At 36.3% G+C, this 27,703-nt stretch overlaps 2 protein-coding genes across 2 annotated transcripts; one reads left to right on the forward strand and one right to left on the reverse strand.

Moving 5' to 3' along the window:
• On the forward strand, window positions 1-4,230 carry LOC121426105 (DNA repair protein XRCC2-like). The gene is made up of 2 exons (XM_041622266.1): window positions 1-157; window positions 1,224-4,230. The coding sequence occupies exons 1-2, from the start codon at window positions 128-130 to the stop codon at window positions 2,313-2,315; spliced, it is 1,122 nt and encodes a 373-aa protein (XP_041478200.1). The 5' UTR covers window positions 1-127; the 3' UTR covers window positions 2,316-4,230.
• Window positions 4,231-5,086: 856 nt separating this feature from the next.
• On the reverse strand, window positions 5,087-26,654 carry LOC121426104. Its single transcript, XM_041622265.1, has 18 exons — window positions 26,475-26,654; window positions 21,062-21,200; window positions 20,359-20,470; window positions 19,305-19,377; window positions 18,678-18,828; window positions 18,071-18,260; window positions 17,410-17,495; window positions 16,485-16,633; window positions 16,022-16,154; window positions 15,558-15,641; window positions 14,834-14,936; window positions 13,397-13,494; window positions 12,188-12,441; window positions 11,544-11,619; window positions 10,416-10,571; window positions 9,705-9,758; window positions 8,855-8,947; window positions 5,087-5,674 (listed from the first exon to the last, which is right to left on the reverse strand). Exons 1-18 carry the CDS (start codon window positions 26,580-26,582, stop codon window positions 5,604-5,606), a joined length of 2,130 nt encoding a protein of 709 aa, XP_041478199.1. The 5' UTR covers window positions 26,583-26,654; the 3' UTR covers window positions 5,087-5,603.
• Window positions 26,655-27,703: the final 1,049 nt, after the last annotated feature.

The raw sequence follows: 27,703 nt of genomic DNA on the forward strand, positions 1-27,703 counted from the left end.
AATGTTGAAACTGCTGTTTTCGACTCGCCGACTGTACGACCGCCGTAGAACAAATGTGACCTAGGTATAATATATAAGCAGACGACATCTCCCCCTTGCAACGTAGAGGGCCTTGAAAGCGGATTGGATGGCGGCGATTTCAGAAACTGGAGCTCAGGTAATTATTTTTTTTTAAATGTTGATTTCATGAGAAATTCGTATCTATTTCCAAATTTTACTTTCAAAGTTACTGTCAGGAATCTAGGATAACAAATCAAACTTGAATAGGTGCCGTGTCTCTAGCCCAAACGTGGTCCATAATGCCAGCTGAAGCGCCGCGCCCGGTCCGGGCCGTCCGCTGCTCGGGTCGCCCCGCGCTGGGGCATTTGCCGGCGCGGTGATGATGCAGTGCAATTATGAATATGAGTGACGTTGAGTCGCAGCGTACCCGTCCAGCTCCAGCTAGGCCAGCAGCCGGGAGCATTTCATGAAATTTGAAAAGACTTGTCAGATGTTTTATCCTACAAGTCCCATTTTATCCGACATAAATCATACTAAAATAACAGTGCAATGCTTTTTTATAAAAAATATCACCCTAGGCCTATCAAAATAAAGTCTTTGACTTCAACTTCAAGAAATACCGGTAGGCGGTAGGCCTAGTCAAAAAAAATGATCGCCATCATTTTGGAATTTTAATGTTAAAGATTGGCATTGGGCAGCATCCTTGCATGGCATCCATGCATCCGCCACCATCGTCCTGGAAGGATTAAAGGGCAGGCCACTAACCACTATGACACTCAAAAAAAAAAAAGATTTTGTCTGCCGATGTCCCAGAATTGCACACTTTAAACAAGGATTTATGTGCATTAAATGCAGAGGTTCTATACTCTAGGGTCTATATATCACATTCTTTTTTTATCATTGAGTACCCCTTTAAACCCAAGTTCAACTGTATATATCAAACCCTTAATATTGTAGACAAAAATAAAGAATAGAACATAACATTTTAATAAACAGAACAAATGTTCCGTTTATTAAAATGTTATGTTCTATTCTTTATTTTTGTCTTCAATTTAGTATCGTGTCGTTCTTTTGGAAGTACCTTAATATTGTATTTGTCGAGGCTTATCAGGGGCCGCGGAACGTTTTTCAAACTTTATATCATCCTCTACAACCTTGCACTTGAACTTCTTAAAAATGACAAGGATATTCAATAAGGTGGCTTTTATTTTATTTATTCACAGCTTTTTGCTCGACTTGGCGAGAAGCCCTCTCTTGCTAGACTGAACCCAAAACTGATCCCGCCAGGTTTGGAACCTCGACCTGGAGATGTGGTAGAGGTCTACGGCTCTAGCGGATCCGGAAAGACTGAACTGCTTTTGAACCTTACTGCAATGTGTGTTCTTCCAGAGCAGTGGAAGGGCATCAATATCGGGGGACTAGGAACCAGCGTTGTGTTTGTAGACACCGACCATCAGTTCTCAATGCTCAGACTGTTTGCCCTTCTGGAGCACAAAGTTACTAATGCTATTCATCAGTTGAAGCTTCGGGATAATATTGAAGATCATGGTAAGGAAAAAGCAAGGACATCATGTATCCGTTCCGAGTGTCCAGATAAAAACAGTGATGGGATTGACCAGAAAGGTTGCGTCCGACAGAATCCAAAAGTCAATGTACAATGTGCTCGCAGAACTACCCCATCTGCTGATCAATCAACTGATGATGCCCATTTTTCTCCCCCTTCTGAAGAAGAAGTAGAGGCTTTCATAAAGGCCTGCCTGAAGAGACTCTACATCGTGAAGATTGCTTCAAGCAACCAACTGGTCATAACCCTCCATTCTTTAGAATCCTTGCTTGCAAGCCAGTGTGACATTTCTGTGCTGATGTTGGATTCGGTATCAGCATTCTACTGGTTGGATCGGATGAAAGGCGATGGTGCACATCATCAGGGTGTCAACCAGAAGCTGGCATTTACAATCCTCTCCAGACTAGTCCAAGACTACCATTTAGTCCTCTTCGCTACCAAGGCAGCTCTTGTTGCCAAGCAACCTCAGAATGAATTCTGGTCACGACTTGATTCTGCTAGCGAAACAGATTGTTCTCATCGAACATCATCATCAACATCAAGTTTGAAATTAAGCACGGAGCATCATGAGTTCATGGGTCAAGAATGGACAAAGCTTGTCACTCATCGACTGGTCCTTGAGCAACGAGATCACATGACCTCTGATGGACCAATCAGCTCTTTTCTGTCAGTGCTGAAGCACAAGACCTCAGGAAATATATATTCGTGTCAATTCACAATAGATCAACAAGGTATACAGGACGGAAGATAAAACTGTATTACTCTAAAAACTTCAAAATTACTACACTGAAGTGAAACTGATACTGCAATAGCCATGTATTTGATTACTGTTAGACCCTCTGAAGGGGGACCTGTTCAAAATACAAATTTCATTAATTGATAATTTGCTTATTATGATTATAGTCATTTATAATCAATTTTAGAATTTCAGCTGTATTCTATTCTATTTGCCCTCAGTGTTAGAGCTAACATATTCTTTACTTTTTTCTCCCTTTTTTTTAGTTACTGTATCATTCAAGTGCTATTCATTGAAATATCAGAGTCACAGTGATATCATTGTCATATCATGTTGTCCTAATCAGGAAGAACTTGCCATCAATAATATGGAGCTGGAAGCTCCATATAGTAAATAACACTCCTTTTAGTTTTAGGTGCAATATTTAGTAGATAGAGATAATCTAACCGCAAGTTTTATCACTCTTGTGGACTGACTCAACGTACATGTACAAGGGATTATGTTTCGCTCTATTTCTGATCCGGCATATTATCTCAATCTGATCAATCTCAAGATTATTTGTAATGGAGACACAATTAACGTGCTATCCTATGTCAACTTTGGATTATTTGCAAAATAGTGTGCTATTTTACAAATTATCCCGCTATTTTGCAGGTGCAGACGCACTCTTCATTATTTATTCACGACGTCAGACAATAATGCATTGATGCCTCGCTCGAGCAGGAATCGCTCTTGCGATGGTGAAGTCGGGGTTTCTTGAATCTCGAGATTAATCGCGAAGAGGGCCGATTGGGCTAAAATCTCGAGATTGAGCAAACTCTGGCTTGTGCCTTGTGCAGCACTGCCTATTGGATCACTGGACCAGTAGAGGTGTAATCCAAAGTCCCTGTTTAAGATTTGATTAATCCTCTAATATATATATATATATATATACATACCCTTCACCCATCTCAAGCAGCGCACAAGGAAAACCTCTGACTGATCACTAGGCTTAAGCAACTCCTCAGAATTTGAAAATTATTTTGACAACTTGGGCTTGAAATTTTGATGTTTTTTTAAGGGCAAGGTCACTGTTTCATAGGATCTTAGGGGTGCTCACATACCCTCATTGTCTTCATATAGGCCAACGTTGATGAAAATTGGGGGAAAACAAGAATTTATTTCAACTAGATTGTCAAATGTCTGTAAAAATAACCTCAGAAAATGTTCAATGGCTCACTTGATTCTACATATTGAATTAAATTCAATGCTCCAAAAGTACATGTGCATTTCAAAGTTTCCATCTGATATGGTACAATGTGAATTTTTGTGAATTTTTTTTCTTAATAAAGTACATGTTCAATATGGACAAATGTTTATGGACGGTAAACCAGGGTGACTTTATGTTGTAAAATAGTATCGTATGATTCCCCTTTCATGACATACCAAAATATTTTCAGAAAATTTAACAGCAAAAGCAATGTCACTGATTTTAAAATTTGTCCAAAACTCGTCTTGGTTTATGGTACAGTTAGGCTTGGATAGCAGATGACAAGAATTACCTCATACTCATAAAACACATTCACCCACACCCACTCTACAGCTCTGTGCATTTACAGCCCTAAATTTTGTGAAAATGCTTTACTTTAAAAATATTGGGACAAATTTGAGAATGATGTTGGAACTAATCATAAGCCATGCTTCATATTGTCTACGGTATTCATGAAAACTAGGTCAAGATCCTTTAAGTCTGTTATGCACTGTTGAATATGCGGTGGTGCACTGATATGTTTGAGTTCACTGTCACGGTGGCTGTTCAACAACGCTCAACAAACAGACCCATCTATAAGTTTCTAGTAATAAACAAACCTGTATTTTGTTAGCCATGGTATTGCTAGCCTACAAAAACATACATGTAATTTTTCTTGAATAAATCAAACAAGACATGTTACTCTCTTTTGTTGTTTTTTATTCTTTTATTTCATAATTACCATTATCAATAAACAGTCAATCTTGCCATGTGTAAACAATATACATGTAGGCCTACATATAATGTACATAAACAATGGCAAAATCTTAAATCTCAAAAGTACCGATTGGACTGACATTTACTGTAACATTATTTGGTATAGTAAAGCAAGAATCCAGTTATCCAGTCTAAAGTAAGTTGATTGAATCCCAAAAAGAACACTGAAAGATGAAGATAATCAGACAAGATATTAGGAAAATTATGGTTGTTGAACATTGAGCTCCCATGACTACCTACCGGTATGCAAATCTTACATTGCCAATATGATGGGTAACTTGGGACAACAGCCCTGTCTCATACGAACTTGTTATAACACATTTGCAATAACAGTTAAAAGCTACTGAAAGCCATCACTTTGGCTGATCGTATATTTGTTATACAAATTGTGCATTTTCAAGTCTCTGAAAGAGGATACTGTAGGGACAATTCTCTCATTTGGAATTATTTGGACCTCTGTTTCTTGATTTTTAGCAGAATTCCAATTCCATGCATAAGCTGTGCATAAATTAGCATAATCAATGAAATTACAGAATTTTCTAGACAAAGTAAACTTCACTATTCTTGAAGATTATGTCATCCACAGGCAACATGCATGCCAAATGTTGGCATGATCGTGAAATATAGTTTTCAATTTGCTATGAAAGCTCCATTCTCGAAATAGAGCTCCAGGTTCCATTTTTTAAAAAAAATTGATGCAGATGTGACTTAAACATTTTTTTTTGGAATACTGTCTCTCTTGGCACTGGTGTGTGCTTCAAATACCCATACAAATCTACTGTAAATACTATTGGAATTCCTTTTGCCTGCACAACCGAATCGGTGTGTGTTAATGCTGAGCTGGTACATGTGGAGTCATCTGAGCCCATTGCTGAGATTGATCGTACATAAATTCTGCTGTTGCTCTTGTACAGAAAATTCACAAGAATGCATGAAAGGAATGTCACACATATCAAAACATAATTTTATCCATGCAGAATAATATATGAGTACTTTCTGGATTTATTTGACAATATTGAAGATTAATTTGACATATTGAGCTATCCCTTTGGGGTATATGTCAAATTGGCTGTAAAAATCATTATTACTCTTCAATTCCTGATTACAATGCAAATAAATAAAAGAAGTTAACAAAATATGAACTGCATGAGTAGTTGCGTTTCTATTATTTCAACTCGTATTTTGTGTGGACTTCAGCTTTAACTATAACGTATACATCTTTACAGTACAGTTTACTGAAAATGAACATGAATACGTAAAATAAGCACAAAATAGTGTATTTTCATGGATTGATGATGTCATCTTTCAATTAGGGGTCCATCGCACCACAAACAGTATGAGCTTAGGAGATCACGAAGCCAGGCACAATCTGGATAAAGGAACAATCCACAAACAAAATAATGAGTCAATTAAAGATCAATTCCAGTTATGGTAACAATCTCAAAATGACTTTTTACAGAATCCAATATAATGATCACCCAAGTGTCTGTATGAATAAAAAATATGTGCCAAAGGATTCTGCAAGAAATTGTGTAATTGCTGAGAAATAAGCAAAATAAGCGCGAATTCGGTCACTTCCGTCGGGTTTTTATTCCAGCAACAATAATACACTGTCCCACGTGTGGCTATCTAAGTTGGTGATCTTCAGTTTGAACATTTTTCAGCGTAGATTTCAAGATTTCACAAAGCTCAGTTTTTGTAACTGTACCAGATCTAGATCCTCGATGATATACTGACAATTAAGCCTGGTTTTACAGACATTCTCATGAAATCAGTGTTTACTGCAACTACTGGCATTTCTCTTTAAGCTTGAAGGGGTCCTCCACTCCAGGCTGAACATTTTATGATTCGAACAGATAAAGAAAATCAGACAAACAAAACACTGAACATTTGATCAAAATCGGAACAAGGAATAACAAAGCTATGGCATTTTAGAGATTTGCATTATTCCGCTGAAACAGTTCTAAGCATGTGTTTATGAATATTCAATTAGCAAACTGATGACGTCATATCCCCACTTGTTCTTTTGTATTTTATTATGTGAAATTAGATTTCAAATTTTCTCCTTAAAAAATTGGATTGACAACAGAATAGTGCATTAAACATTAATTGCTTAATCGTATTTCATTTCAAGGGATACAAATCATTCACACATGTATGAAAAAGATCAAATTGTGTAAAAACAAGAAAAAGGAAAGTGGGGATGTGACATGGTCAGCACACCTATTGAATATTCATGATGATGTGCATACAACTGTTCTCACCAAATATTGTTAAACTTTAAAATTCAATAAATTTGTCATGTTATCAGATTTTGATGAAATTTTCAGCATATTACTCTGAATTTTCTGCTCATCTAATAAGACCTTGTGTATCAAACTGTTCACTTATTTCTAAATTCTAATCCGATTTTTTTCCCCCTTGTAAAATATAAGTACCTTATAACTATTGTTTTAAGAAGTTTAAAGGTCAAGTCCACCTCAGAAAAATGTTGATTTGAATCAATAGAGCAAAATCAGACAAGCACAATGCTGAAAATTTCATCAAATTCAGATGTAAAATAAGAAAGTTATGACATTTCAAAGTTTTGCTTAGTTTTAACAAAATAGTTACACGAACGAGCCAGTAACATCCAAATGAGAGAGTCGATGATGTCACTCTCTATTTCTTTTTTTTCATTGTTTGAATTATACCATATTTAAATTTTTACGAATTTGACGATTAGGACCTCCTTGCCTGAAGCACAAAATGTTAGAATAATGGAATTCCACATGTTCAGGGAGGAATGAAACTTCATTTCACATGACAATGACAAGAAAATCAAAATATTTCATATCTCAAACAATAAAAAACAAAAGAAATAGTGAGTGATGTCATCAGTTCCCCATTTGCATACAGACCGAGATGTGCATACAACTGTTTTGTGAAATGAAGCGAAACTTTAAAATGCAATAACTTTCTTATTTTACATCCGATTTTGATGAAATTTTCAGTGTTATGCATGTTGAATTTTTCTCTCTTTATTCAATAAAATTTTTGTTGGGGTGGACTTGTCCTTTAATAGAAGACCGAAGGGAGGATGGAAAATTAAATGAGTAAAATCTGAATTCACATTGCACACCCATTCTATACGATCCACCTACCTACCATTTATGGTTCAAAAGCTCTCAATTATGGAAAATTTATCCCATTTCTGATAAAAGAGGAAATTCACGGACATCAAGTTGGTTTTATAGAAATCAAAATTGCAAACAATGTCAAGGAAAGTATTGCGAAAATGAATCATTGAATAACGGAGTTATGATTTGTGACATCACATACAAGCAGCTCACTTGCGTTATTTGGTTAAAAATTCAATAAAAATGCCATTTTTTCACTGAAAACTAAAGTGAATTCAACCTGACACATTCTACAAAAAAACAATTTTCAGTCACTATTTATGTTTCACAACAATGGGATAGCTGCTGGAATGGGTGACATGACATTTACTCGGGTCTTAAAGTGATTGGTTAACATTGGTTTGAGTTTTAAAAAATCTGAGCTAGAAGGTCATACTTGTCACCTGTGTCTGTGATATGTTACAAAAATAAAGTCCAGAAAAAATTGCGTTAAAAAATAATTTAGTACTTCAAAATTTGAAATATAAAGTGACCAGAAACACCATCTTAATTTTGTCCCATACACTTATGTGTACTATTTTGGCATCTATAAGACGCCTATTTACATAATCGGGATTTGCCTTGTAGTTTTTTGCTTTTCATTCTCATTAATGGTTGTTTTCAGGGTTTATTAGTTCTAATACATGCACTTGTACACATGTTTCATCTTGGTATGAGATTTTTTTAAATCGGCTGCTCACAAAATTAAACAATACCTTTAATATCTCAGAGGGAATAGGGTAAGGGATCATAATAGAGTTTTTGGTTCAGAATCATGTACAGATTAGGGTTTATTTGGTTTTGGGGTTAGGTTTTATGTTTGGCTTAACGTGTGGATTTCGCACCAGAGAGGTGTGTCATAAAGCTGTTCGTAAAGTTACGCACGACTGGAACCGGGTGGGTGTTTCATTAAGCTGTTCGTAAGTTAAGAGCGACTTTAAGAACGACTGGTGATCCGTTCTTGTGGTAAATGGTATATTCATTGGAGATGGTTTAGTGCGTAAGAAGGGTTCACCAGTCATTCTTAAAGTCGCTCTTATCTTACGAACAGCTTTATGAAACGGCCCCCTGTTCTTAGGTAAAGAATCAGTTACATCTAGGGATATCATGTAGCATAAGAAAGGGTCACCAGTCGTGCGTTAAGTCATTCGTAACTTACAAACAGCTTTATGAAACGGGCCCCAGAGCAATTGTCGCCGGAGCAAATGGCATGGAACCTCTGGTGCGTGACCACAAACAATCCGAATATTGAAAATTCATAACTTTTATTTGATGGATTTTTGTTGCATCTTCACTAGTACATTTCCCCCAACATTCTTCATTAATACACTAAATTGACATAAGACTGGACTTCCCTTTACAATGGAATAAAGCAATGCCTTTTCCTTTACCTGTTTCTTCCTTGGATGCATAAGAACTTTTGCAATAAGCACAGCTTCTTGGTTTCATTGACTGACATAGCAACAGAGAGAGGCTACAACGATCTGAAAACAGCACAGATGTACAACAAAATAATACTGTCAGTATAAAGCATCAAGTTAATTTGACTGAAATGGCTTCAGATATAAGCTACAATAATCTGAAAACAGCACAGATATAAAACAGTATCGGGTTAATGCTGATCGTGTTCAGTCTTTTTTAAAAAGAAAATGTTCCCATTATTACTGAAGAAAAATCAAAATTTGAGTTTTATTGTGAACTTAACCATTTCAAGAAGCAAAAGATTTTCCAAGGATCAAAATTGCCACTATCAATCAGAACATTGGATACCAAGCAGCCACATCATATATTTTTTTATTAACAAAAAGGTGGGTGCGTTGTGGTCTAGTGGTTCTGACTCTCGTCTTTCAAACAGAAGGTCGTGGGTTCAAATCCTAGCCATGGCATGTTTTCCTTCAGCAAGAAATTTATCCACACTGTGCTGCACTCCACCCAGATGAAATGAATGGGTACCCGGTAGGAAGAAATTCCTTGAATCCTCGAGCGCCCGATCAAGGTAGCCGTAATGCCGGGGTAATAATAACATTGCCATGTTAAGCAGGGCCCGTTAGAACAGTTTTCAGAACTTAAGTGGCTACCCTGGGTAAAATATGACATTATTATATCAACTTATTAGCTTTTAAATTGTTTACTGTACTGGGCTATTTTAAGTATCTCTCTCCCAAGGGGATACTTTGCAACTCAGGAGATCCTTCTCCTTGTATTGAATAGATACAATTTGATAAAGGATTTCATACTTACTCCATCTATGTCCCTTCCGACAGAAGCCATCTTCTCGAGATGTAAGCGGAATACCTGATGAAGCGAGTCAAGGAAGCTTGATAGTTCAACATAAAGTAGCCTATAACCTAAGCGGGGGCTGCAGCTATCTATTTTCTGTTACTTTAAACATAAGCAAAGCATCTGATTAGAAGACACTTTAAAGATAAATGCTAGTTGTGGTAAAAATCTCAAAATGACTTTTTACAGAATCCAATATAATGACCATCCAAGTGCCTTCTTGTATGAATAAAAATTATGTGCCAAAGGATTCTGGAAGAAATTGTGTAATTGCTGAGAAATAAGCAAAATAAGCCAGATTCCGGCACTTCTGTCAGGTTTTTATTCCAGCAATAATAATATACACTGTCCCACGTTTACCTATCTGTTTTGGCGATCTTCAGTGTGATCGTTTTTCAGCTTAGAATTTATGATTTCAAAAAGCTCAGTTTATGTAACTTTACCAGATCTAGATCCACGATGATATAGTAATAATTAACCTTGGTTTTACAAACTTTCTCATGAAATCAGTGTTTTAACGCAACTACTTTCATTTAGCTTTAAGCAATGGGTGCGAATGATCCAGTGCAGCTTACATATTTTAAATCAAACCGCACATGAGTATACAATTACAAGAAAGAATAAACAAAGATTTATTCTATCAAAAATACCAGTGTACATTACAAAGGATATTCTCTCCACACAATCTGCAACTCTCGCATGTTTCCCTTTCTAATGAGCCGTTTGCTGTGATTGGTTCTTCGGAGGGTGTTGAACTGAGCACTAGCCAATCAGACATTAGCTTTTGCACACGTTTGGTCCTTCCTGTGATCGTTTTCTTCCCTCCACCTGCGATTTGAAAATTTGATAAAAAGTCGTTACACATCACAAAAATTCATCTTGTGCATGAAGCAATTAAAAACATAATACAGGAAAGGGACGCTTTCTAGATTACTTGTAGTCTATAATCTAGGGAGAGGCTTCAGCTTTTGTTTTTTGCCTTTATAAATCTGCTGCTGTTACACCAAAGATCAGCATTATGTCTGATGCAAAAGACTATGAACTGAGGTTGTGGTACTCACTGCCAATAACTCCAGTCTTGTGTGAGTTCTTGTTTCTTTATATCAACCAGGATTTGGTGCGGGGTGGTATTTATTTTTGCTGATAAAAAGAAAACACAAGCAAACGCAATACTGGAGCGTCTAGGCGGTGGCCGATTCACAACCACAGTTTGTAGTCTTTTGCATCAGACGTATTGCTGACATTGTGAATAACAACATCACACTCATAAAAGGCAAACGTAAAAGCTGCAGCTTTCTTTGCCTAGATTATAGGCTAGATTTCGTGCCCACCGAAGCTGATCCTTGCCCTAAATGAGGTATACTCTGGTATTCAAAGTAACCCAATCTGTACCCCTAAGGAAGTAGCACACTGTAATAATGGACCCTGATGGCATATTACACCCAATTCCACAGAGTCCAATTTAGAGCCCTTATGCTATGGCTGTATGAAAGAATATGTTCGCTTCATATGTAAAATGTTTGAGAATATATAGAGATTATAGGATGAAGAGACTAATTTGATTCTGAGTTTTTTTTTTTAATAACAATTGAAGGACTTTTTTTGATTAATTTGTGATGTTACATAATTTCACCAATTTTTTTCTAATTGCATATTGTGGGCATTGAAATCTGTTTCAATGGTGAAGGCCTAAATAAATTTACAAAAGCACAAGAAGGCTTAAATGTATCAAGAGTAAAGAAGCAGTGATTAGATTTACATCTTATCATGAAATGAGGTGCTAAACAAATGACTCCTTACCTGAAGATAGAGTTTCCAAGCTTATCTCTACATGCAGCTTGAAAATACGATCTGAGATCTCCTTCACATGGGTTTCCTAGAGAGAATATGAAAATTAGAAATAATTATAAATAATAGCAATAATAACAACAACAATAAAAATAATGATAATATTACAGAAAACAACCACAACAACAATAATAATACATAAGATAGTAATAATAACATAATTACAATTATGATACACACAAGCAGCCTTCAAGTGCACAATTACAACAAGGACATATCTAAGATTTCATAGAAGAGGGGCTAGAGTATTTTTTTAGAATTTCCTGACAAGGGTCAAAATGATTTCCTTCTTCCCCCAAACAAAAAAATCAATCAATCAAATAAACAAATGAATGAATGAATATAAATGAATAAATAATAAAAAAAATATATAAATAAACAAATAAATAAATAAATATCAAACATGTCCACTCACACAAACCCAACAGACAGGTCAAAAAAAGCTTTGCACTTAAAAACAACTCTGACAAGCTAAAGAGTAAATTGGACAATGCCTATTTGGAGCAAGGGGGCATCTGCCCCCACCCCCACCCCCACCCCTCCCCATCCCCTTCCATCCCTGAATCCAAGACTGAATCATAGGTATCACTCAATACCTTTGTCTGAATAATCTCATCGAGGTCATCTCTCTTCCTCCCTAATGGGTAATTGTACAACTCCCTGGATAGCCTGTGGAGGATCATCATCACAACCAGACGTCTCAGCTTCAACAGATACAAAATCTCACCCGGCGTCTTGTTGACTAATGTCTCTTCAGAAAGGATGGCTTTGGTTGTATTCTGAATGCTGCCATCTGGAGGCAATCTTTGGTACAACCAGTCAAGGCAGTCAAACTTGTTGCATAGCCTGCCTGAGGGTATGCACAAATAGAAACAATGTAAGATGAACTGATTCTGCCTAGTCTGCAGGCACAGACCCTCATTGGAACTTTGACCAACAAGTGTGCCTCAGCGCAAAGACTAGCACATACAAAACAGCCTTCAGTACACAAGGCATGAGTAGGCTGCACATTCAGACCCTTAACTCAAGCGACGGGTTTGCCCAGCAGACTAGATTCTGCCTGTGCATTATTATATGATTAAAACACATATGTGATGGCATCAGTATACAAGTAATGTACAATCAGTGTAAGTATTAGTAAGGATTACACACACAGTTACGTTTGGAAACGTTCTAAACACCAATCTGTAGTAATAGACAAGGGTGTTTAGTTTTTGTAAAAGATATAGAGCTTGGCTGATATCACTAATACCTGTACAGAATGATGTGAATTACATGTTATGTTAAAACAGTGTGGATCCTGTTTTTTTAGGGGGATCAGTTTTATCTAAAAAAAATAATGACAGATTATAATGTATCAGAAAACGAACACAATTTCCAGGTCTTTCACCGAGAGTGATGAAAAGAGGCGTATATCTCATAATAGCATTTGAATGGTTCCTTGATGAAGTTTCGAGGACTATGCATCACTGAAAACGATTGTTCTGAAAACATAATGCAAAATTGCATTTGATTGACTTGGTTGCTAAAACCAATGAACAATGAATAAAAAATAAAAAAATAAAGACATAAAAAGTTACTTCTTCTGTTTTCATTATGTTCTTTGGTTTTCATTAAACAATCAAATTAACAACCTTCTGCTTTGAAAATTTCAGTATCAGTTCAAACAGGTGAAAATAGCTATTCTTCAAGAGCAGTGGTGATAACAAGAAAAACCGAACACCATTAGTGATATAAAATCTAATTTCACCCCAGTTTCTATATTATTTTATTTTACTAGGATCCACTCTATATTTCCAATTTACCTTGAGGTTCCATAAGTATATCCTCAACCTCCTGATCTGTTGCTATCTGTTTGAAGGTCAGGTTGGATTTCTCTTTCAGAGTTGCATAACTAGAAAGCCTATAAAAGGAAAATATAATAATAATTGAAATGATTTATTATAATAGAAAAGGCTTTCTCTATGCGCTTTACAGTGCAAGAAAGAAATATTAACATAGTATAAAATAAAGTACTTGTAAGAATGCAACATTACTGATACAACATGACAATAAATCCAAGCAAATGAAATTTAAGCGCAATACCGTCTCTTAAACACTATGAACATTGACATCAACGGTTTCCCTATTCTGCATCCTGCCTATGTCAGGCATTTAATTGCTTCAGGAAACTAAATGAATCTATAAAATAATCCTTATTTTACGCCTGATTTTGATGCAACTTCCGTGCAATCTTACAATGCTTTGATTGGTCTTTTTTTCAAGCCCTCTAACCCTAGAAGAGGAAGATTATTTTGACCCATCTCACAGCTGGGGAAGCAGAATCCATCCCCCTACTTAGTCTATATTGTTAGATGAACTGTTCTATAAACCAAATTTCCATTTGACAGCGCAACCTATAATATGCAAATTGGAAATTAGACCAGTTAGGCACTAGACTCAATGAGAATTAAACAAAGTGGTATTAGATCAAGTGTAGTGAAGACTAAATGGCAATTAGACCAAATGGACCATATTCTCGGCTAGCAGAATCCATTATTGTTAGATGAACTGTTCTATAAACCAAATTTCCATTTGACAGCGCAACCTATAATATGCAAATTGGAAATTAGACCAGTTAGGCACTAGACTCAATGAGAATTAAACAAAGTGGTATTAGATCAAGTGTAGTGAAGACTAAATGGCAATTAGACCAAATGGACCATATTCTAAACTAAGGTGTGCTAAAATTATGGGAAGCCAATCATGACAAAATTTGTTCTCGTGGTTTGTTTCTTATGTTTACTCTGCTCATTCCTAATTCTTTAATGGTGAAGTATATTATTCATGCTTCCCAGACAATTAAGAATGATTAGAGAGTCAAATGAGCTAATACTACGGACCTCTACTGTTAAAGATTTGTGTAATGATTGGCTATCCATAGTTAAACCACAACTGTAGACCAGAATCTGTATTAGAGCTAACTTCATTACACTATCTGTAAAGTAGACAAATTACTTGTAGACTAAGTAAATGGTGAAGACAAGTATCTTATTTATCCTTCCCAGACAATTAAGAATGATTAGAGAGTCAAATGAGCTAATACTACGAACCTCTACTGTTAAAGATTTGTGTCATGATTGGCTATCCATAGTTAAACCACAACTGTAGACCAGAATCTGAATTAAAGCTAACTTCATCACACTATCTGTAACATAAACAAATTACTTGTAGACCAAGTGAATATGAACACACTTATTTACCTCTTCTGTGTAGTCAAGTAGATGCCATTGTTTGATGCACAGATCCCATTAATCTTTGTCATGCACTTAGGGGGTTCCAGCAAATGAAGATCTAATGAGATGCCTAAAGGTCAGAGGTCAAAGACAAAAGAGAAAATAATTCATAATCTAAACAAAAAAAATTACGCAGCAATCAGGGTCCTGTAACACAATGGTTAGCGATTGATCGTAAGCTTGATTTTCATGATTGATTGTACATTGTAGTCAATGCAATCAATTGTAACAAAAACGTTCTACGAAAATTGCTAAGCTTTGTGTTACAAGCCCCAGACCCTTTTAAGATGAAACACATCAACTTACCCCATTACATCTTGCTACAGGAGAATGAATAAAATGTACATTTTGATAACTTCCATGGGGCTGCAAGAAACCTATCTGCAGTGAATAGATCAATCTTAATGTAGAAAGTTATCATGCACTTTCTGTTTCAAGATGGCCTGGGGCCGGCGACATAAAGCTTAGGGATCGATCATGGGTCTGAATGTTTCAATTGATCATAAACCAAATTTAATGAAAATCAATCATAGAATTTAGCCCCATAATCAATCGCTAATCTTAATGTAATAGTGGCTTAGCTATTATTGCAACAAATCACAAGACTCATCTTCAATCTGGGAACTTAATTTGAAATTAACTTGTGATTGGTTGAAAGTTTCTTGAAACGTAGAACTCTTTGCAAACTTACCATCATTATCTTGCTTGACTTTGGCAACCTGTATACTGCCATCTGTTGATGAGGTGCACATTTTATCTCTGACGTTACATATACCTGTAGGCCAGAATAAACAATTAAAAAAATGTAATGAATGCAATGACGTGACACAGATCAAGAAAGGTTTAAATTATCTTTTAACAAATCTGTGACATTGAATCATAATACATAAACATGCATCTTTTTTATTATAATTACCAAGTTAACATTTAGAAATAGACATTGGGGAATGGCAAGATGTAAATGGACAAAATTATATTACTACACTTATAAAAATCCATTCTATTCCTTTACAATAATAATTTAGCGTAGAGTCTTTGAGCACAAATGTTGCATAAACAATCTGATTTCTATGGTGAGATAACAAACACATTGAACTCAAAATCAATATCGAGAAATTATAGAATGAAACATCACAAAGTACAAACATAATTTACCTGAAACCAGAGCATTATGTAATGTCAGTGTATGGGACTGGTTTGTAATTTTCATGTTCCCATCAACAAACCTCATCTGGAAGGCAAAAACGAAAGGGCCTTTGGCAGCAAGGAGGACGTAAGATTCACCAGTCTGAGAGAAGAGAAGATGGAAAGATAACTTACTGAGGATGAGTGATTTAAAAGATTGAAATGGCCAAAGGTAAAACGCTCTACATTTCACATTAATCATTATATTATCAACCATAGAGTAACAGGAGGGAATGGAGAAGAAGGATGAGTAGACAATGAGGAAGAGGAAGATGCAGAAAAAGAATCGAAGAAGAATCAGAAAAGATCAATCGAAAAAAGAGGAAGAAAAGAAGCAGGAAGAAGAGGAAAAGGAGCAGAAGGAGGATGAGGAGGAAGAGAAGGAAATAAGGACCACAAGGAGAATTCAAAGCCAAAGAAAAAAAAATCTTACACAGAGTGATTGAACTGACGTTATTGCTTGAACCGGTATATCGTCTTTCTCCTCCCATATGTCCACTTCTCTTCTGCAAGTCACACTGCCCTCTGTTGAGACACTCCATACAGTGATCAACCCATTATAACCACCAGTAGCCAAGTACGCTGTAATGACAATACAAACCAAGTAGTATGTCAACAACAAGCTCTTATCAAGGTACTAATAACATTGATATGGGGCTTGTCACAAAAAAACATTGTCAATCATCAAATGCAACTCCAAAAATCAAAGGCAATTTGATGTTCGACTAATGAAAAGTGAATATCGGGAATTCGTGCTTGATTCTATGAATTACGTTCAAATGCAAATCTTCATGCAAAAGGCCCCAGATTTGTTCATCTGTTTGGATCAATCCTATCTCGCCATCAGGTTTCACATTGAAGTATCACTTCAAATTTGATGCCAATGCAAGTGACAAGGTACTGTTAATGTTATTAGCTACTGGAATACTGCTATTTTACAGGCTTAAAACACGTTAGAAATGGAATTCCTGTTGCAGAAAGAGTTGTGATCAAACGCAACTAAAAATATCAAATGCAAACTAGATTTTCAACCAATGAAATGTGTGTACTAAGGACTTGGGTTTTTTAAAGTTGAATTGAAATGCAACTATGTTTTGCAACAGGACCAGGGGGGGGTCATAAACAGATAAGTCTGACTAAAGGTCAAGCTTCACTTCCAACGCACTCATGATTTTCAACACACAATCAGACTGATTGATAAGCAGCATCACACGTCCAACGAGCAACATATGGCCAATGAGGTGATGCGTTGTATGTCGCACGCAACAGGGAATTTCAGTGCAATGTTTATTCAGACTTCATTGATTTCGTGAAACATTCCCCAGGATTTATTATCGATAAAAAGACTGACATCTCACCTTTATCATTTCTCTCACCATCAAACCAATGCATGGTTGTCTTAGGGTAATTGGTATGCATGACTTCAGCAATCTTTGATGTGGTCCTGAAAGCATGTAATTGTAAGAAACAAGAAGATGAGGATGCAAATACTTGACCAAACAAAGTATGAAAATAAAAAAATTGGTATTTATTTCCTCCACATGTTCACATCAAATGATTGTGTATGTATAGATTCAAATTCTGACTAATTAATTAATTTTTTAATAGACTTTCATTACTATCATCATTGTCATCATCACCATCATCATCCTCATCATCACCACTATCATCATCACCACTACCATCACCACTATCATAATCCTCATCATCATCACCACTACCATCACCACTATCATCATAATCCTCATCATCATCACCACTACCATCACCACTATCATCATAATCCTCATCATTATCACCACCACCATCAGCATTATCATCATCATCCTCATCAATATCACCACCACCACCATCACCACTATCATCATCATCATCAACATCATCACCACCACCATCATCACCACCATCATCATCATCACCATCATCATCAGCACCATCACCACTATCATCATCATCACCATCATCACCACTACCATCGCCACTATCATCATCATCATCACACCCTTCATCATAACTCACTTCTCATTGACAGGGCATTGAAACTTCCACAGGATAAGATGGTTGCTTTTGAGAGCCGTTGCCAGAAGAACAAAACTGTTGGAGTTGGAATCTGCATCACTATCAGTGTGCTTCCTCTTAGCACCTCGCTTGCCTCTCACTGGCTGGGGCTTTGCAGAGGATGAATGAAACACCGCAGACCACTCCAAACCTATATAACATTATATATTCAATCATGTGAATTAAAATCTCATTCCAGTTCTCTTAATTTCATTTACTAAGTATTCAATCTTTATTCAAACGCAAAATTCAATGCTGCAATATACTAGTATATTAAGAAACAGTAAATAATTCAATATTGAATTCAGTTTTTTAGCACATGAAGACTCGCTCCTAGTTTATTCTTTACATTTGAAAGTACTCAATTCAACATAATAAACAAGTTTCTAAAAAAAAGATTATTTCTGATCATTACTGACATTCTGCATCCGTAAATCTAAACCTACTGCATATGACTATGAACAGCAAATTGTTTTATTTCTTAATCTACCTCCCTTTCTCTTTCTTTTCTCTTCATTAATTTAGCTCACTTTATTAGTCTCATTACAAGTTCCTTTGAATATCTTACCTGTAATTGTCACACTTTTTGTTCTCCTCTGGCATTCCTCAAAGTTAGTGCTCTGATCTGTCTCTGCTTCTTCAACCGTTTTGTCGTCAGTTCTCAATGTGAAGTTTGTCTTCTTAGCATATTCGTATAATTTGTCAGATATATTTTCCACCTGCATGTCGACAACAAAGGTAGAGATAATGAATATCATTCATAAAACAGTAGCTTGTAACTTACCATTACCAAGCTTTATATTACACTAGGACAAGCATACATTACAGCAAAAGGTGGAAAACTAACAAGTGAATAATCTCAAATATGGGGTGCCGCAGGGGTCAATCATTGGCCCTTTAATGATTATCAGTTATATTTTAAATACAATACCATTATCAGTCACCCCATCCTCCAGGAAAATAAAAATGAATGTGTATGCAGATTATTTCATTGTTTTGTTTAAAAAAGACTTGTAAAAATGACCTATTAAGTAAATGCAAAACAGAATAAGCAATATATTCTCATGGCTGAATGTGCAATGGAAAAGTATCCCCTGAACCTATGAAGAAACTAGCCTACACTTGAGCCATGGCCACAAGGCCAAAACGATTTCTAAAATCTAACAATTCACACCCGACCCACTTTAGCACTTACCTTTATCCAATGTCCTTTTCTTTTGAAGTAGACTACAACATGGTTATTATTTGATAATGTTGCCAGGATGCTCCTTAAAAATAAAACAAAGAAGAGAAAGTATCAACTTAACATGACATAATTTATAATAACCCTAATAACATGCCAGACATGTTTTTTTAATATGAAATATCCTAATTCATCCATCACAGATTTCCAAAACACATTATTTGTTCACGATGCCAATTTGAAATACTTCAAATAATAATAATAGTGATAATGATGATAATAATCATAACAATAATAATATTAATAATAATGATAATCATCACCATCATCACCATCATTATAGCTGCCAAACTAACTAATGCACAACTGTCTGAACATGCTCAGTATGTTAATGTTAAGTACCCGGTACCCATTTCCAACTAGATCAAAGGTCGAAAATGAAGAAATGTGATGCCAAAGGAAAGGGGGACTTGAACCTCATTCTTTAAAAAGCACGTTGGCATTTCTTGAATGCCAATCACATCTGTTTGGAATGATACAAGAAAATAGAAATTGTCAAAATTTTCCAAACAGACTGGTTTTGTTTTGGGATGGGCAGTCAGTTAAGTTTGACTAAGCCCCATTTCATACAACTTTTTTAGAATAAAAAATTTGCAAAAACAATTCAAAGCTACTGAAATCCTTCAAATTGATTGGGTGATATAGGCCCGTATTCTGAAGTCGGGTGTAACTTAAACTCAGGTTTAAAGTTGTGGTTTAAGTATGGAAAGCCAATTGTCACATAATCACTAACAGTAAAGATATCATACTTCAGCTCATTCGGTTCTCAAATCATTGACTAATTGTGTAGGAAGTATAAATAAATGATTGTCTCCATCATCGATGAATCAGGAAATAGCACAGTAAACATAAGAAACATACAATTTGATGAAATTTTGATACTTTTGGCCTTCCATACTTAAACCACAACTTTAAACCTGAGTTTAAGTTAAACCCGACTTCAGAATACGGGCCATTGAATTCATTTTAAGTCTTTATGAAAAAGGACCCTGATGTGTATGTTTACCTGTCATTGCCATCACATACTGGGGAAAGCTTGGCAGCCAAGAATCTCTCTGAGTAGGCCGATACCTTATCATCATGTAGTAATCTATTCAATGCGAACTTTTGCCGCGAATCTATAGGGGGTGATCAGAAAAAAATCAAGTTTGTCAGTACAGCTGAGTCTACACAAGTCAAACATCCAGAAGAATATTCGCCTCTCACAGTCAAATGTTGCAACACCAAACCCCATGATACAATAATAAGTTGATTGTGATCACTCAACACTACAGATATTTCTCCTAAGTCAAACTTTTTTGGGGGTTCCAAGAATTTTAATTTATGCAAGTTTTCTGTGTACTTTGAACTTTACTTTGCACTGATCAATAACAGTAATGAACAATTGTATTATAGGGTCTGAGAGAAATTAAGCTCCCCCCCCCACCTTGAAAAATTTTAAAATGTCAAATTAGTTACAGAATGGTTCAATTCTAAACCGAAAATCAAATGAACTGAAGCAAGAAAACCACCCCAACTCCTTGATAATGCTTCACTCTTTATTCGCTCAGGCCTGATCAAGCTACACTCAGTCTGGTCAGGCCACTCGGCCTCTATAATTGGCTCCTAAATTTGTTTAGGAGCCATCCATGCCAAAATTAGTTTGATCTAATTCATCTAAACCCTGGTGAGTATGAGCTTAGCAGTAAGAATCAATGTTAATTACTCACATGATCTTCTCGGTAGCTTCTTGATCTCGTTGGTGTCAACTCCGACGTCATAGTGCTGACGATCTTCTTTGTTGTCCTTTAAAACTTCCTTGGATAAGCAGAGAAAGTCATGTCTGAAAGAGGTGTTGATGGTCTGTTCCTGAAAATGAAGAGGTAAATTGAACATTTAAATAATACTAGATCTTTAAATAATATCAATGGTAATATTCAGAGTTTGCCGATTTTGGCAATACGAAGAATGGTCCTTGGAAAGACACCTCCAGACATGTCCTAAGTAGGCATGATCTTTTTTGCACACCGCTCGCCGTCGGCAGCCACACTGACATATCACCTTTAAACATTTTTGGGGGGTCAGTCGATTGCACTCTGATGCATTTTATCTGGGATGGCACCAAGTTATTTTTTATATGGGGGCTGTCATCATGGCAAAAACGTATGTCATTTAAACTTCTCCTGGGTAATCTAGGCAACATTGTTGTCTCCAAATACTCGCCTGTGTGTTGGCCTAAGGCATGCTTTGCCGTACCAGGCTTCATGGGGAGTAAGCCTACGTACAGGAGAAATAATTTTACTCCCCAGAAGCCTCCACCAGGCTACACTTACCACGATTATATGGATGGAGGTCTTTCGTGTGGCAGTATCCTGACATCGAGACCGGAACCTAAAGAAAAGAAAAAAGTTCTGTCACGATACCTCTAATTCTTTCAAAAAGTTCATAACGAATTGGCCGATCAAGAATGGGGTAGGAGAGGTATCACGACAGAACTTTTCTTTTTTTTGTTCCAGTGCAGTCTATCCTAGTCTTGAGGACGCAATGATGATGATTTTTTATATACTGTCATAAAAAAAATCATCATTGCGCCCTCAAGACTAAGTCTATCCTATGCCTAGACCAAAAGCTTCGGTCTCTGTAATGTTGGCAATAGAGCTGCCAACTTGGATTAAAAAAATACTTGCATCTGCCGATAGATATCAGGAATCGCAAAATATTTGTTTTAATCAATAAATATCATATATAAATTACTTTATATTTATCAACCGAAACAAATATTTTACGAATCGTGATATTAATTTGCAAATGTATTTTTGAAATCTAAGTTGCAGCTCTGCACGCATGTTACCATGTGTATCTAGGTATCAATAACAAAAGAAATAAAAATGGCGACGTAAACAGACGGGGTAAGTTAACGCTCTTAATCTTGTCTTAACTTCAATTTTAATACTTTTTATTTAATGAAAACTACTAAAAAGTTTTTTTAAATGGGAGTAAACAGTAGAGGCGCACGGCCAATATTGGAGACTGTCTCCAATGTGGGAAATTCTCTCCAATATCAGAGACTTTTGTAAAGAATTTGGGTATCCAATTTCAGAGACAGTCTTCAGTTTTGGAGACTAATTTCCTTTGTTTACATTTGCAGCAAGAGGATTACCTTGGCGGCAAATAAAAAATGTGATAAGCAGATTCCTCATGAAAAATTACCCCTTTTCACCGTCTACCTTAAAAATTCACCGTCTACTTTTGTGTTGATAAGGATTTTTGTTGTCAATCACACACAAAACAAATGGGCTTCTGACCTCAGTGAGACAAAATTTTTGGTGGAAAAAATCATGCTTTTGTTGGTGTTTCTTTTGTCCTTTTGCAAAGGAAGTCTCCAATGTGGGAGATTGTCTCCCCTATTGGAGAGAGTCTCCCATATTGGCCGTGCGCCTGTACTGTACTACTGGTAAACATAAAACTTGCCCATAACTTTGGGCGAAAAACAAAGAATAAAATTGGTGATTTAGGTCTAGGTTCAACACGGGTAATCCTGGCCTCCACGGAGAGGCATGCGCATGTAAAGCAAATCCAGGTGCTAAGGGTTAGGGGAGTGATATACGTAGAGTATTAAACTTCAGTCCCCAGATGCCTCCAGGCTAAGCGAGCCGTCTGTGTACGAGGAGAAATTAAAAAACTAAAAAAAATGTTTAAAAACTCCTCGAAACAGACGGCTGCCAGCTGTCGTTGTCTATCCTACGGCTGCCTAGATGTCAGGATACTGCCACTTGTTCACTGCTACCATCTGGCCTGTGGAGAATGTACAGGTAGGACTATGGTATGCCAATGCTGTATAGAGCACACACTTTAAAAAAATCATTAAAATATCACTTTTGTGACCAAAATTACTAATTTCCATACAGTTTTAATCTATTTATCATTACTAATGTGGGAATAATTTTTGTATTCGCCAGAGCACTCAAAAACTTGAATTTTTGGCATATTTTTGTGTACCCCCTCTATTGGTGGAAAGTAATATGGCAAGAAAATTTTCATTTTTTGATCTCTATTTTTAATTAAGAAAAAATGATATAAAGAATCAAATTTAAATAAGAGCCAAGCAGTATGAATTAACAGGTCTAAGGGAAACTGTCAGTGTAAAAAAATCAAGCATTTGCCCCAAAGAAAAAGAGAAAATAAGCCAAACATTGCCACCCTTATTTTAGCTATATTACATGATTTTTTTTTTTTTAAATACAAATTATACATCACTTGAAAGGTTTTTTCAAGACAAATTCAATGGTGAAGACCAAATTACAATTGGAGCACCATAACTGAAGATATGGCCTCTTAAAGGGACGCTATATGCAGAACTTTTCTGCCACCCAAGACAAGTACCCATTGGGTGGCAGATCTACAGGTACTTGTAGATCTAAGAAACTTCCATACTTTTTTTCATGTAGGTTACTAAGTTAATTTGACTAAAATGCAACACAAGAGGTGATCTTGTAGAGCATGGCTGTGTTACCTTCATATTTTTCTTATTCAAACAGCTTCTATTTGTGAAAATATAGTAAGATAACAAATTAGAATAAGACAAGAGAAATGCATGGAACTTTTTGCGTTGTTAAAAAAAATTAATCAACTCTTGGGGGTCTCATTCCTCAACAGACTTTAATCAGAAAATAAAAATGAATGTCCCACTATACTTCCCGGTATCTGTAAGATTTATATCATTCAAAAGTAGAAAATTAAGTTTTGCAAGTAAATTTTTTTTTTCTTTCTGTTTGTCCATGTTCACTCTGTATTCTGTATAATTACCATGATGTCTCTTTTTGTTTGCAGATCTGAGAATGCGAGATCAGACAGCTGGAGCTGCAACAGTAGCTAGAAATGTACTCCACTGCTTAGAATTATAGAATATATTAACATTAAATATATTGGAATATATAAAGTTAAAAAGCAAGTATCTGACATTATCTGAAATTCTACTACATTTAAAATCACATTTACAAAATAATCTCCCTCCTAGTAAACATAATAAAACAGGGACCCATTATTGTGTACATCATGTGAATAATAATTGATGAGACAGCTTATTGATATGATGACACAAAACAACAGAATATAGATATAGTCATGTATCTATTCATTTTAATACCAGTACCAGGCAGCAGTCAATGCATGGTCTGCGCCTGTACACCATGAAAAAAAATGAGACTGGAATTAAACGTGCTTTAATTCCCGCCTGTTTTTTTTCTTGAAATATTAAGTTGAAATTATCATTAATTTATCATCAATACACATAATTCATGCAGAAATCAAATGCACAACTTATCACCTACAACTAATTTCAATGGGTTTAACAATAACATACATGCATCAAGTACCACGGCCACCACGCCCACTCACTCCTTTCGGTCAGCCATGGCACCAAAATCACACTCTAGGCGGCACAACATGGGCTTGCATTCGCCTCTTGCGCAGCTATGCGACACATTCTTATATATCAAAATTAGATTTTCTGATACAAATACACTTCAAAGAATTAATTTATATGATATTTGACTGTTCCCTGTGAAATTTCTGTTTATACGGCTTTGAAGTAAGAAAATAGAAACACGATTTACCGTAAGTGTCCAAAAAACTCCTTTTTGTAACGAAAAACATTGCCGACATTGAACTGAAATCGTCACTAACTTGTAGAAGAAAGTCTGCCGATTTTAATGATACATAACACATGGTTATTTGATGCCCCTAGAGGGTGTCAACAAGTAAAAGTAACTTGCAAGATTAACCCGGTTCTGGAGTCATATTTTCCAAAATGGCGACTTCCATCGTGTGACGACGGACAGGTGGTGCTCTCGAAAACGGCCTTAAAAACAACATTTTGGCGATGCAAATGTGAGTAAATTGACTAGAAATAAGAAGTTTAGATATAATAGAAAAAGATCGTAACATTTTATGAAAAAAGGATATGAAATGTTGATACACTGGCTCAATGAATTTTGCCCATTTTGTGTGTTGGCAGAATAGGAAATGTGTTAAACGCGAACCCGTTGCAACCGCTACTTATTTTGTCGGCAGTGTATATAGCCACACGCGTGTGTCTTTACCATCCAGCCACACGCGTGTGGTTATATCCAGAACACCTATCTGTGGATACCGCCACACGCCGCCAGTAATAACAGTAAAACGCGTATGTAGGTCTGACCGTCTATATCACGATCAAAATAACCTCATTTCTTCATTAAATTCTTACATTCTAAACCACTCTGATTTCTTTAAATCGTTTCAATTTCATTCTCACCGTCTTCTTTCCTTGCTTTTCTTGTCTTGTTACAAAAGGCCGCCTGTTAAATAGCAAATTTCCACACTTTTTCTACTTGTGTCGATTCTCTACTGACTCTAGGCTATGTGCGTGTACGTGCGTACGTACGAAACTCGGGATTCGTGCATGCTTAACGCTTGGTACGAAAATTATTCGTACCAAACGTAAACGTAACCCAAACTGTGTATGTCTACTGCGCTGCGCTAACGCTGTATGGGTCTGCCACCGTACCGTGAAGGAAGCCAGAATCGACACAAGTAGAAAAAGAGAATTTGCTGTTAAACAGACGACCGTTTGTAACAAGACAAGAAAAGCAAGGAGAGAAGACGGTGAGAATGAAATTGAAATGAGGTTATTTTGATCGTGATATAGACGGTCAGACCTACATACGTGTTTTACTGTTATTACTGGCGGCGTGTGGCGGTATCCACAGATAGGTGTTCTGGATATAACCACACGCGTGTGGCTGGATGGTAAAGACACACGCGTGTGGCTGTATACACTGCCTATTTTGTCACACATGGAGATATAACTGAGAACAAGCATGACAAGGTTATATTATAACCTTGTTCATTGAATGAGTGGATACTGCCACACAGTAGACCTTCATCCATATAATCGTGGTAAGTGTATGATTTCTGTTTTCACAATTTTCTTTCCAAGTTATTGTGACCACAATCTACTCTTCTAGTCCGTCCCGTGACTCGTGAGTAGTAAATGCACGGTGAGCATTTGGGCTCCCTGGGTTACTCAGAAACATGCAGGTGGGACTGTATAATTTACAGGACAGTGCATTAATTCACCAGAATTCACCAAATAAAGATTACCAAAACATAGACGCATTTGTCTGAAGCAACAACAATCCTGTTATCATCAGAAGAAGACAATGTGTCGAGAGATGATGAATGCTCAACCAGCGAAATGTCAGATTTCATGATTTTTAATGACAATTTTTTTTCTCGATAAGGCTCGACAACGGAGTGAAGCTGAAGTTAGCTGACTAATTTGACCGGCAGAAGTATACCAGCTCACACAAAATCAAAAGGTATTTTGGATGGTGATGAATGATGAAGTTGTTGTTGTCATTGGGGTTTTTTTCTCGTTGTTGGTGGTGTCACTTCAGTTGTTGCTATTGTTGTTGTTGCTGTATTATTGTAGTTGTTGTTGCTGTCATCGTCTTTGTGTTGGGTGTTGTTGAAGAAGAAGAAAAAGAAGGAGAAGAAGAAGAAGGACAAGAAGAAGAAGAAGGAGGAGGAGAAGAGAAGAAGAATTTAAGAAGAAGAAGAAGCTAGAGGAAGACGAGAAAGAAGAAGAGGAGGATAATGAGAAGGGGGAGGAGATAAAGGAGAAGACAAAGAAGAGCCAGCTGGAGGAGAGGAAGAAGAAGCTTAGAAGAGGATCGAGGAAGAAGAAATGATGATGATGATGATGACGACGACGATGATGGTGATGGTGATGATGATGATCAAAAGTGAAAACCGAAAATATTATATGTTCGTGAAACGACTGATCCCTAGTGTTGAAGCTGAGTGTGTGGACTTCGGTCACTCAAATGCACGTGACTAACCATTATGATTTGTGAAATAGAAAATAAATGTTTATTTGAATTGCATTGAATTGAACAGAAGAACTATTTCTAATGTATTACATATTTTACTCATGTTTTATAGTTGAAATCATATTAAAGAGGAACTTAGTGCAAAAAATACTGATTCACTTACAGGTCAAGTCCACCTCAGAAAAATGTTGATTTGAATCAATAGAGAAAAATCAGACACTGCACAATGCTGAAAATTTCATCAAAATCGGATGTAAAATAAGAAAGTTATGACTTTTCAAAGTTTCGCTTATTTTTAACAAAATAGTTATATGAAGAGCCAGATACTAGTGCATCCAAAAGAGAGAGTCGATGATCGCTCACTCTTTTTTATTGTTTGAATTATTTCAATTTTTACGAATTTGACGATTAGGACCTCCTTGCCTAGCTGAAGCACAAAATGTTAAAATAATTAAATTCCACATGTTCGATGAAACTTCATTTCACATGACAATGACG

The sequence above is a fragment of the Lytechinus variegatus genome, chromosome 13 (genome assembly GCF_018143015.1).
Source record: "Lytechinus variegatus isolate NC3 chromosome 13, Lvar_3.0, whole genome shotgun sequence".
Lineage (NCBI taxonomy): Eukaryota > Metazoa > Echinodermata > Echinoidea > Temnopleuroida > Toxopneustidae > Lytechinus > Lytechinus variegatus.